At 40.6% G+C, this 12500-nt stretch overlaps 1 protein-coding gene across 1 annotated transcript; it reads left to right on the forward strand.

The window, feature by feature from the left end:
- Window positions 1-8244: 8244 nt before the first annotated feature.
- On the forward strand, window positions 8245-8774 carry LOC135205952 (uncharacterized; the record flags this gene model as incomplete). The annotated part of the gene is given in 2 exon segments (XM_064237140.1): window positions 8245-8478; window positions 8481-8774. Coding segments are annotated over 2 exon segments (528 nt in total), but the record flags the coding sequence as incomplete, so codon positions are not given.
- Between the last annotated feature and the right edge of the window lie 3726 nt (window positions 8775-12500).

Genomic DNA, 12500 nt, shown 5'->3' on the forward strand with positions numbered 1-12500 from the left:
ATTGCAAGGTTTCAGGATGTGACCAAAAGAATCATTAAATTAATTTTCTTGAGATTGATCAGTACAAAGAATCGATGTTTTCATTTAAACATCTCTTCAACTGCACTGGAATTTAAAAAGCCGTAAGAATTTACTCAACAAGGACGATTTAACGAGAACGCTTCCAAAAGCACTCAATATAGACTTTGAGTAACATGCTCCCTAATGACTTTCAACAAAACCTCGGTATCTTTCCATACCTATATATATATAATATAGTATATATATATATATATATATATATAATATATATATATATATATATATATATATATATAATATATAATATATATAAATAAATATATATATATATATATATATATATATATATATATATATATAAGTGTATGTATGTGTGTGTATGTGCCACATACACTTTGAAACACATTGACCAATTTCAACCAGACTTGGTATACATATGACTTACCATCTGAAAAAGAATACTGTGGGGGTAAGACATCACTGGCACCAAAGGAGGGTGTTTGGGAAGGGTGTGAAATGTATCAATAACCCAAAACGACTGATGCCCTTTAAGTTCACGTTCAGCCCCAAAAGGAAGGGGGGCCGGGTGGGCAACGGGTGAAAAGGGGTGGGAAGGGGGTATCATGTAAAAAATAAGCGAAAACGACAGATATTCGTGTCTAATCCATGGTTTTCGAGATGAATAGTGATGTTCCTGATGCTAGGCGGGGCTGGAGATAAAAACTAGGTCCTCCAATCTTCTGAAACCTTTACAGGCCACCTTGGTGCAGAGACCTGTGCTGGTATAAGGCTGGCTTCGTCTCAACCAACCAAATGACCCACGAATATCATAGGATCTATGAAACACTAGAAAAACTGATGAAAAAAAAAAATCAGAAACCATCAGGTAGTTCGTTTAGTTACTGATTCTAATAAGGCTTAAAAAATACTAATTTAGGCACGGTCTGTGACATAAGATGAAGGAGAAATGAAAAGTCGACCTACAAATTCGCAATCAAAATCAAAATATTATGTCAGGTATACAATTTTCGTCTAAAAAAAAAAGAAAAAAAAAGAGGCCTACACACACAAGACAAGAATCACTCAAGTAACAATTATTTAGGAACGAAGCAATATAACTACCCTGGGCCCAGAAGGGAGGGAGTTGTACAAATAAGGAGGCAATGAAATGACAGATGCTCCTCGTGGGAAGACAAAGTAAAACCAGAGGGTATTTGGAGGGTGAGGAGCCTAAATCCTACAAGGAGATTGGAGGGGGAAGAGGTGGGGGAAAGGATTTTGCTCCAGGGTATTCGGTGTGGTATAAAGGAAAGGAAAGGAAAGGGTGTGGGAGAAGAGGAGAGGCGATGACTCTGGCTTTAGCCATACGCAATTAGTCTGATCAGGGATTATGCTAAACATTCCCGAAATCAATCAATGGGATCTATCGCAACCCTATCAAACCACGCTCTCGCTCTCTAGCCATGGCGCTTCCAGGAAAGGATTTAAGCCAACAAGCCATTCTCTCTCTCCTCCTCTCTCTCTCTCGTCCTTCCTTTCACTGCCCAAGTGTGTGGAAGTGTGCCATGTCAGTTTAACTGAACTTTATCTCTCTCTCTCTCTCTCTCTCTCTCTCTCTCTCTCTCTCTAACTGTCCAAGTATGTAGAAGTCTACTCGTGTCAGTTTAACTGAATTCTCTCTTTCTTTCCCTGTCTCTCTCTCTCTCCACTGTCCAGTGTGTGACAGTGGGTCCATCTATGTAACAGAGTGTCCCATCTGTGTATATAAATCTCTCTCTCTCTCTCTCTCTCTCTCTCTCTCTCTCTCTCTCTCTCTCTCTCTCTCTTCCTTTCACTGTCCAAGTATGTGAAAGCGGGCTCATCTTTATGTGACTACGTAAGTGCGCGTATATACATATAAATTTTTTTCTCTCTTCATTCCTTGCACACTAAGTGTGTGGAAGAGTGCCCGTGTCAGTTTAACTAAACCTTCTCTCTCTCTCTCTCTCTCTCTCTCTCTCTCTCTCTCTCTCTCTCTCTCTCTTCCTTCCATTTACTATCCAAGTGCGGGACATTGGGCCCATTTCTATGTGACTGATCTCTCTCTCTCTCTCTCTCTCTCTCTCTCTCTCTCCCCTCTCTCTATCTCTCTCTCTCTCTCTCTCTCTCCTCTCTCTCTCAAAGTCCAAGTATGCGACAGTGGGTCCATGGTTATGTGACTGAGTGTGCATCGTGTATATAAACGTCATGTGTGTATTGTATGTACGCGTGACCTTGTGCGTCTATATAGTGTAAGTATAAGTGAGTGTCATAGTTATGTAAGTATGAGTGTATCCATACGAGTGTATCTGTGTGTGTGAGTTAGTGTGAAAAACTGATGAACCAGACGCCCGACCACACAATAAGGGAACGATTCTGTGTCAATATAGTCAACAAGGTACGAAAATTGAATAAAAAATGAGGGTGGGGAAAAAAACACTGGAGGCAAAATATGGAGTCAAAATTGAAAAAGGGGAAAAAAATAATAGAACAAGGACCTCCACATTCAAAATTCTAATAACCCGATATTAACACTACGACATGACGGATTTATTGGGGGCGAAATTGACGGGAAATTTACCTGGTTTTCCTAACACTGTTTATTACGCTCTCGTCAATTACGAGTGGAAAAATTTGGAAGCTTGACTGTTCTTCCCAACAACCTATACTCACCAATAATTCGAATGTTATTGAGAGAGAGAGAGAGAGAGAGAGAGAGAGAGAGAGAGAGAGAGAGAGAGAGAGAGAGAAATTAAATGAACATCAACATCCCGGCAATAAAAGTCAACCGCGTCAGGGAATAAAAGTGAGACGGAAATAATAACTACCAAACTGAACAATAAAAGCGGGTGAAAGAAAGGGGTCAAAACTCCCGATAAGAATCAGAGGACAAGAAAAAGATCCCGAAATTTCGCTATAATGGATCGGTTAGGGAAAAGCAAGGAATGCCCGGAATTTTCATTAGACTGAATGGGGGAAAAAAAACACCAATTCTTTTCCTTCCCCTTTTTTCCGATCGAGATTTAATCTTCAAAGATTTAAAATAAAGAATATCTAAAGAAAAATAAAACGGTTGAGACTTGACCTGAATAACATGATGTCGTTTGGAAAAAAATTCTTAAAAACAATGAACAAAAACCTCTGGTATTCGGCTGTACTTAAATGCTTCTTCAATCTTTATTCTGTTACCTTTAAAAAATGAGACTGTAAATAAAATCATTGTGGTTCCTAAATATATATTCATCACTGTGATTTATCCTGCTGCAAATTCACGGCTAACAATTATAAAAAAACAGCTGAACGGTAACGAAATTGATATATGGTTATTTAAGTATCAAAAACGTCTCTATTCAGAGGAGGAGGAGGAGGAGGAGGAGGAAGAGGAGGGGAAGATTACTATTATAAGTAGCAAAGACCTTAGTCTTGTGGCAACCCATATCGAGGGATGACAGTTGCGGAAAAAAGGCCTAAACTGTCTCTCATCTCCCTGACGTCTTTTGTCAAAACAAAGTTCCGTCTTTTCCCCGGGCTATACAGAAGAGGGAATGTGGAGGAAGGGAGGGGGGAAGGGGAGGGAGTTTACCGACACGTTCACAGATCAGGTGAGCACCTTCACCGCCTCAGAGCTACAGCGGGAATGAATGAAAGAATTACATTCTAAGCCAAAATAATTTAGGGTACTGAGACCGTTCTCTTCAATTGCGTAGTCTTTCTTGCAAGTCATTTCTGAATCAATCTTGCAGGTGAGGCTAAGAACCTTAAACTCTTTCTTTGTTATTCTTATTTAGAAACAATGCCATTTTTTATCCTTTTTGAAATTATTCCTTAAATGATAAAAGTTCTATCTATCTATTTGTCTATATACATGCATACAAATACATATATACATACATACATATATGATATAGTATATATATATATATATATATATATATATATATATATATATATATATATATATATATAACTGGTAAAAGTGTTCTGTAACAACAGAATTCCATCTAATAAAAGGAGCCCATAAAAACACCAAAATGTAGAGAGAAAAAAGTACTATATTTCAGAGACTGCTGTCTCTCTCTTCAGGTATATGAATGAGAAAAGTTTACAGAAAAGTTGGTATTTTATACAAGAGATTCGTCCACAAGTAAGCCAATTTAGGTCACCCCCGCTGATAATCTTCCTTTAATCTTCTTAAGCGTGGTTGAATGAACACTGCGTCGACGATGTCCGATGTCCAATTCCCTTTTGAGATGTTCATTACCTGCTTCTCTTTTATTAAGGCCGATTCCATCATTTGACTCTTGTACCGGCAGTTGCTGCTATAAATTACACGTGACATATTCCAGTTTATTCTATGGTTATGTTCATTTATATGATTGAAAATAGCCGAGTTCTGTTGTCCATACCTAACTTCCCCAGAGATTAATACAACACAAACGGTCAGTTAGGTATGGACAACAGAACTCGGCTATTTTCAATCATATAAATGAACATAACCATAGAATAAACTGGAATATGTCACGTGTAATTTATAGCAGCAACTGCCGGTACAAGAGTCAAATGATGGAATCGGCCTTAATAAAAGAGAAGCAGGTAATGAACATCTCAAAAGGGAATTGGACATCGGACATCGTCGACGCAGTGTTCATTCAACCAACGCTTAAGAAGATTAAAGGAAGATTATCAGCGGGGGTGACCTAAATTGGCTTACTTGTGGACGAATCTCTTGGTATAAATACCAACTTTTCTGTAAACTTTTCTCATTCATATACCTGAAGAGAGAGACAGCAGTCTCTGAAATATAGTACTTTTTTCTCTCTACATTTTGGTGTTTTTATGGGCTTCCTTTTTATTAGATATATATATAATATACAAAACCCTTCATTGGCCTTCATTATGAAGAACGTACTCGCCAAGATGAGAAACGGACGACCCCAGAAATTCATGAAGAACAACACTCCCTTTAAAGTCCAATATTTCAAGAAAGACAAGGCCGAGTAAGTGAATTATAATCGCATGCAAATATATATTCAGAAAATCTGTTTCCAATATGCTGTGATACTGACAGAGACAGTGAGTGGCTCTGCCTTAAAGAAAAAAAAGGGGGAGGGGGAGAGGACAGGGAGGAAGAAAGAAAAGAAGAGGAGGAAGGAGAAGAAGAAAGGAAGATGGAGGGAAAAAAAATCCATCATGAAAAGTGAGAAGATGGGATCGCATCAGATTATCTCCAGATGTATGCAAAAATATTCGGAGTAAAATTTTGAGAGAAAATACGGCTGAGGCCCCCCCTTCCCCCATCCACCCCCAACCCCCACAAAAGAGGGGACGTTGCTCCGTCACTCCCAAGATTAGATCAAACGAATAAAAAAAAATGAATAAAATATGCAACTCCACATAACTAATCTTCACTTTTTGCTTTCGATTCGAAATATTCCGGTTGTGTAACCTTACCCCGTCTCTCTACTTCAAAGTAAATCGATAAAGCCCACCAAACCATTAATTTCGAATTAAAACCCATAATATAGCATTAAAAAATTCTATCCGCTTAAATCAACGAACGCATCAACTGCATGAGGCGATACTGATCTTCATAAGTTGTCAGTTTAATCTTCAACTTCCTTCCGTTTTCCTAAACACGAGAATCAACATCTCATTACGAGCAAAAAATATCAGCAGCCTTTTTCACGAGTCAATAAATTTCATACCTACATTTTACGTTCGCTCGTGTAAGAGAGAGAGAGAGAGAGAGAGAGAGAGAGAGAGAGAGAGAGAGAGAGAGAGAGAGAATTTTTAACTTTGGACCATAACTTCAAAATTAACACAACCACAGAATAAAAACCCTCACCAAAGATCGGTCACTGTGCTATCATTGTTGTCATTGAACTCATTTGTTATTAATACTATTATTATTATTATTATTAGCAAATAATCAGTTAGAAAAAGTCTTAAATTTTGGCCACCGACTTGCAAAGAAAGGAGAGAGAAGAAAATAACAACTGAATGAAAGTAGAAATATTGAAAAAAATAAATCTTTACATAAACAACATTACTGTTAAGAAAAAGGCAATGCTATATGGTTATTTACAGTACAGCAAAATTACTAAAGGTTTATTAATAGTAGCCAATAGAGACCAAATATAGACCTACTTGATACATATACATATGACCAGAACCTGTACCCAATTTTCACACACTAAAGACCTGGGCCAAGCCCGTCACCACCCATGTTAAGCCTGGGTACTGGAGAAGGCAGGAATGCCTATGCGTCGCCCCCTCCCCCCAACCCCAACCATCATTCTTAAGGGCAGCAAAAGTCGTTTGCTAAAAACTAAATCTAGAATCAGAGTATAATAATAACTTGGTACCCCAAGTGACTTTTAAAGCTTGTTTGTATGGTGTTTTTACGTTGCATGGAACCAGTGGTTAGTCAGCAACAGGAAAAACGGATTTACGTGACTTCACGTCGAGAGTGAACTTCTATCACGAGAAATACATCTCTAACCTCTCAGTGGAATGCCCGAGAATCGAACTCGCAGCCACCGAGGTAGCAGGCAGGACCTTACCGATCACGCCACCGAGGCGCTTTTTAAAACTTGTAACTTGAATTTTTAAACTTAAGAGCGATAGGAATTAGAAAAGGGAATATGAAATTTAGGCCGAAGGCCAAGCGCTTGTATCTGAGGTCATTCAGCGCTGGAAGGGAAATTGAAATTAAAAAGGTTTCAAAGGTCGAACTGGAGAAAAACGTTTCAGTTGCACTATGAGACAATGGTTAGGAGATGGAAGAAAGATCATCCCAACGAAGGTACAATAAAAGGAATGAAAGGGGTTGCAGCTAGGGGCCGAAGGGTCCCTGCAAAGAACTGTAAGCAAAGCCTGCAGTGCACCACGTGAGGTGTATCCACAGGTCAACAGAGGGTCAGCTCAAGGAATGAAAGACTCCTGGAACTAAGAAGTGTGGCAATATGTCGACTTCACACTCTGAAGATCAGTGTGCTCTACAACCCAAGTAGTATGCACTAGTTCGTTGGCTGCTGGGATTAAGGGCACGAACGAAATTAAGTTTATCTTAGTTTAACCAAACCACTGAGCTGATGAACAGCTCTCCTAGGGCTGGTCGGAAGGAACCAATTGGTCACCTAGCAACGGGACCTACAGCTTATTGTGAGATCCGAACCACATTATATCGAGAAATGAATTTCTATCACCAGAAATAAATTTCTCTGGTTCCGCGTTGGCCGAGCCAAGAATCGAACTTCGGACCACCGGATTGGTGGCCGAGCTTCGCGCGAAATCCACTCGTCCAAAGAGACCCTTTAGAGAACAGGAATATCTGCTGAAGGCGGTTTGCCCATAAAATGCTCCTAAAGTACGCACCAGAAAACAACTGCCTTATGTTTTCTGGATAAGGTTAATGTAAGTAAAAAAAAAATGCACAATAAACCATAATGGAAAAGGCAAAAACGTTAAAAATATCACAAACTGATAACTACAAAATAGCATCCGGCATGTATATATACCACTGATATAAATTACAGCTAAACAAAGCAACGGATAAACTATAAAGAAATAAAAATAACGGTGAAAAATGGCATCCAATATCTATAGATTCTGTTGAGATACGTTCATCAGCTAAACAAAGCAACCTAGAAAAAAAAACAAAAAAACAAAGCAACAAATGAAAAACACTGCTGTTGAACAAACTAGTAGAATCTTACTCTTCTGGATGTAGCATAAACATACTAATCAAAACAAAAGCCGTCACAATAATATATTTCCAAGCACAACACAATTCGTTCTCCTACACGTCAAATGCATAGCGTACCTGACATAAAAAAGGAAAAAAAAGCTAAGAAATAAGACAGTTAAAAAGATGAGAAAATCAATAAGACTACTACTCGCTTGCGGTCGTGGAGTGGCGGAAAACAGCCACATGGGTCTCACTCTTGCGCTGCAACACACAAGACCTGCTGTAAGTACACACGAAACCTTTTTTCAAGACAAAGCTAAGGTTAAGAATAGTCACTAATTTGCTTCAAATGCGTGCCGGGAGAGCATCAATCGCAGACATAAAGGGGGGGGGGCCGGAATCTCCGAGTCGGGTTTGAAGGGGGGGTTGGGGGGGGAGGGGGGGGGAGGGGGGAGGGGGGGGGGTGTGGGCGGGGTTGTGCGGGTGCGGGGGGTTGAGGTGGGGGGGGGGGGGGGGGGTCGGGGGGGGGGGGGGGGGGGGGGGGGGGTGGGGGGGCGGGAGGGGGGGGGCGGCCGGGGGGTGGGGGGGGGGGGGCGGGGGGTGTGGGGAGGGGGGGGGGGGGGGGGGGGGGGGGGGGGGGGCGAGGGGGAGGGGGGGGGGGGGGGGGGGGGGGGGGGGGGGGCGGGCGGGGGGGGGGGGGGGGGGGGGGGGGGGGGGGGGGGGGGGGGGGGGGGGGGGGGGGGGGGGGGAGGGGGGGGGGGCCGGGGGGAAAGGTGGGGGTGGGGGGGGGGGGGGGGGGTGGGGGGGCGGGCCGGGGGGGGGGGGGGGGGGGGGGGGGGGGGGGGGTCGCGGGGGGGGGGGGGGGGGGGGGGGGGGGGGGGGGGGGGGGGGTGGGGGGCGGGGGGCGGGGGGGGGGGGGGGGGGGGGGGGTGGGGGGGGGACGGGGGGGGGGGGGGGGGGGGGGGGGGGGGGGGGGGGGGGGGGGGGGGGGGAGGGGGGGGGCGGGGGGGGGGGAGGGGGGGGGGGGGGGGGGGGGGGGGGGGGGGGGGGGGGGGGGGAAAGGGGGGGGGGGGGGCGGGCGGGGGGGGGTGGGGGGGGGGGGGGGGGGGGGGGGGGGGGGGGGAAATGGAGGGGAGGTCGTTAAAGTCACCTGTGTATTCTTAGATCAGTAATTATCATTTTCTGCGGACGAGCTACTCTGTTCCTCCTTCAGTGACAGGTTCTCGAGAACAGCAGGGAATGTGCAGGTAGGTACCAGAGGCCCCGACTGAGTGATTAGGACCAAATGAGACTAATCTGATTGGAAACTTGGGTCCTAATTATTTCGGCTGTTTAGTAATATGGGGTACTGACTGATTGATTACTACTACCTTTGATACTGATTGGCTAAAGAGATACGAAAGGTTATTTAGTCTAACGGCTACACTCACTAGTCTCTAGTCATTACCATAGGCACTGATGAGATCAGCTTTAAACTTGGGGATATGAGAGAGAGAGAGAGAGAGAGAGAGAGAGAGAGAGAGAGAGAGAGAGCCCATTTCTGGTATGTCTTTGAGAATGTTGACATTAAAAGGTAACCATAACTCGTGTACCTCCGCCCTTAATCAAAACAGAGTCCATTACTGCCCTCATTCTCATATTTGTGGTTTGAATTATTCTGTATAACAACATTTATCAGCTGTAACTTTCAGGGGGTTTCAACAGAAGTACCTTTTTTGTTTCATTAAGGATTACCTTGATTTATTCCTCCCAGGTCTTAAAAAGAAGAAAAAAAATTCTTTCCATTATTTAAACAACACTACATTCTTTTTCAAGTCTAATATATCAATTAACCACGTCATACTTCCTGGCCAGTCATGGAGTTGAAACAAAGCTCTCTCTCTCTCTCTCTCTCTCTCTCTCTCTCTCTCTCTCTCTCTCCTGGTACATTTCTTGCTACTCATGACATGCAAAACACTACCAGGTGAGGTCTTTTGTTTTTCTTCTAAACCTCTGATATTCTTAATTCCCAAGCTAACTTAATTACGCATGGAAACGTAGGTGATGACACAGCAAGAACAGCACGTGGTGCAAGAAAGGGAAATTAGTAGCATAGGATTAATACAATGCGACGTCCAAGGAGGGTAAATTATTGATATATAAGATTAATCTTTAAGATTGCCATAAATAAAAACGCATGCTCAAAATGGATACCTAAGCTAGAGCAATTTAAAGTTCTACTGTTTCCGCACCTTTCTCTTTAAAAGTTTACAATATATATATATATATATATATATATATATATATATATATATATATATATGTATATATATATATATATATATATATATATATATATATATATATATATATATAAAGTCAGTTTCATACAGGATAAAGGAAAAATGAGTAGCTATATTTGAAGGCATCGGACATCCTTTCAAACGCATTCTTAATGTCGTTTAATTTCCAAATAAGGCCAAATTTCATTCGATTAATCATTTAGTAACTGGAAATTCACCATACCTATAACAGGAACTGATTCAGACTCAATTTCTAACATATGACTACTCGAAGACGTGTCTGGATCGTCATATACCTTGTTGAATGCATTGTATCACATGGCGCTAGCATGCATTTTTTCTGCGGACGATTACAAGTAAGAAAGTTTATAAAAGTAACCGTAGCATAACAAAATATGTTTGGAAGACAGATATAGTAGAGTGCCATAATCCTAAAAATTCTTAGTATTCTTTAAAGGGATACATAGATACTGCTTTCAGTAAATTTTGCAATGAGATACATAGGCACTGCTTTCTGTAAATTTTGCAATAAATGAGATATACATAGGTACTGCTTTCTGTAAATTTTGCAATAAATGAGATACACAGGTACTGCTTTCTGTAAATTTTGCAATAAATGAGATACATAGGTACTGCTTTCTGTAAGTTTTGCAATAAATGAGATACATAAGTACTGCTTTCTGTAAATTTGGCAATAAATGAGATTAACCCTAAAATGCGCTGCCACCTTTCCGTTCATCATATATTACTTTTCTTTTGTATGAAATATGAAAACAATTTATTCGTTTTTTTATCATACTGAATTCTATTATGCAATATGGTACAATTACACCTTGACTACATTAGCAGAACAACACCCATAACTCTCACTAACTATGTGATGTTCGCTCCCCAAAACGGCAGGTAATGAGATAGTCCTTTGGCCCAAAATACTTCCTTGGTATCTAAATTTCTCGATGATTCTTGGAAAGGGTACACAGCTTAGGCTTTGAAAACGTTTGGCTTGTAATGCCTACATTTCAAAAGGGCTGACAATGCCCAAGCTACACATAACACAGGATACAATGAATTTTTCTTTTTTATTTAAATAATTTATCTGTTTAACACTTTTAACGACCTTTCGCCACATAAAAACGATAGGTAACATGCTCTTTATACAACTTTAATGATATTCTATGTTAATTTTGCTGCACCTAAATCCATCATAAATCAAAATATCCCAATCTGATTAGATTTCCCGAAAATAATGATTAATTTGTCATACCCACCAACTAAATTTAAGACAATGACACAAACATCATCCTATGTCTTTGGCAAATAAGATAGTGTTTAGTATTCACGTCAATAAGAGTCATAGTTTGGGATGGTTATTTTCTTGGAATGTGTCTGAATAATGACAACTTAAGAGGAATGCTTTTTCGTTGTCACTCATTTCTCTTAATAAGCGATCTGATGTCCGTCAGATATTTCTGAGTACCTGACACAATTTATCTTGTGCCTATTTCAGAGTATCTGACAATCTATCTGGTGCGTGTTCACAAACAGAATTTCGAAGATAATAGAGAGAAACGGAACAGCAGTCAATAAGAAATTTTTAAAAATTAAACTATATAGGAGAAATAACCATGAAAAATAAATAGAAATGAAGAAACAATGAAACGAGCCTTATGTGAGAATGCGCAATAAAGAATAAAGTGCACCCTATTTGAACTTCTGAGAGCCCAATTCAACTACCTGCCTCTCTCTCTCTCTCTCTCTCTCTCTCTCTCTCTCTCTCTCTCTCTCTCTCTCTCTCTCTCTCTCTCCAAGGAATAAGTCGGTACCACTTTTGATACCGTGTTCACGAATACTCCCACTCTGAGGAGCAAAGCAAACATATAATAGTTTAGCCATTTATTCCCATTTTCTTTATTAGTCATTCACTCTTAAAGAAAATGCTTCACAACATTTTCATGGGGGACCAGTGAAAATATCTTTGCCCTTCTCCATTCACAATCTTTTTATTTGCACATTCCCTGAACATTTATTTAACGGTAAAAATATGAACAAAATTATTGCAAATATAAATGTGAACTTCAGCATAGAGCTCTTATGACGATATCAACTTAACCTAAATTTTCAACTCTGCCTGAAGAGCTCTATATTACTTGAAGCATAACGAACACATTAACATGTCGACGAAAGTCCGTTTTTTCCACACGAAAACATACCTCACTAATTGTCCTTTAATATGAATAAATAATTAATTCCTAGCCCAATAAGAAGAGAGCCAACATTGGAAAAATAAAGCAAAGATTAAGTGGGCGGAAACAAGAATTTATTCGCCAAAATGTAAATACTTTCGAGTTCCAACAACAACAACAATAATAATACTAATAATAATAATAATAATAATAATAATAATAATAATAATAATAATGGTCTCTACAAAATATATAGGGGTGGAAGCACAGGGGTGTAACAATAGAGAAGATAACATCATAGACGGT

This window comes from Macrobrachium nipponense, chromosome 29 (assembly GCF_015104395.2).
Source record: "Macrobrachium nipponense isolate FS-2020 chromosome 29, ASM1510439v2, whole genome shotgun sequence".
In the NCBI taxonomy this organism is placed as follows: domain Eukaryota; kingdom Metazoa; phylum Arthropoda; class Malacostraca; order Decapoda; family Palaemonidae; genus Macrobrachium; species Macrobrachium nipponense.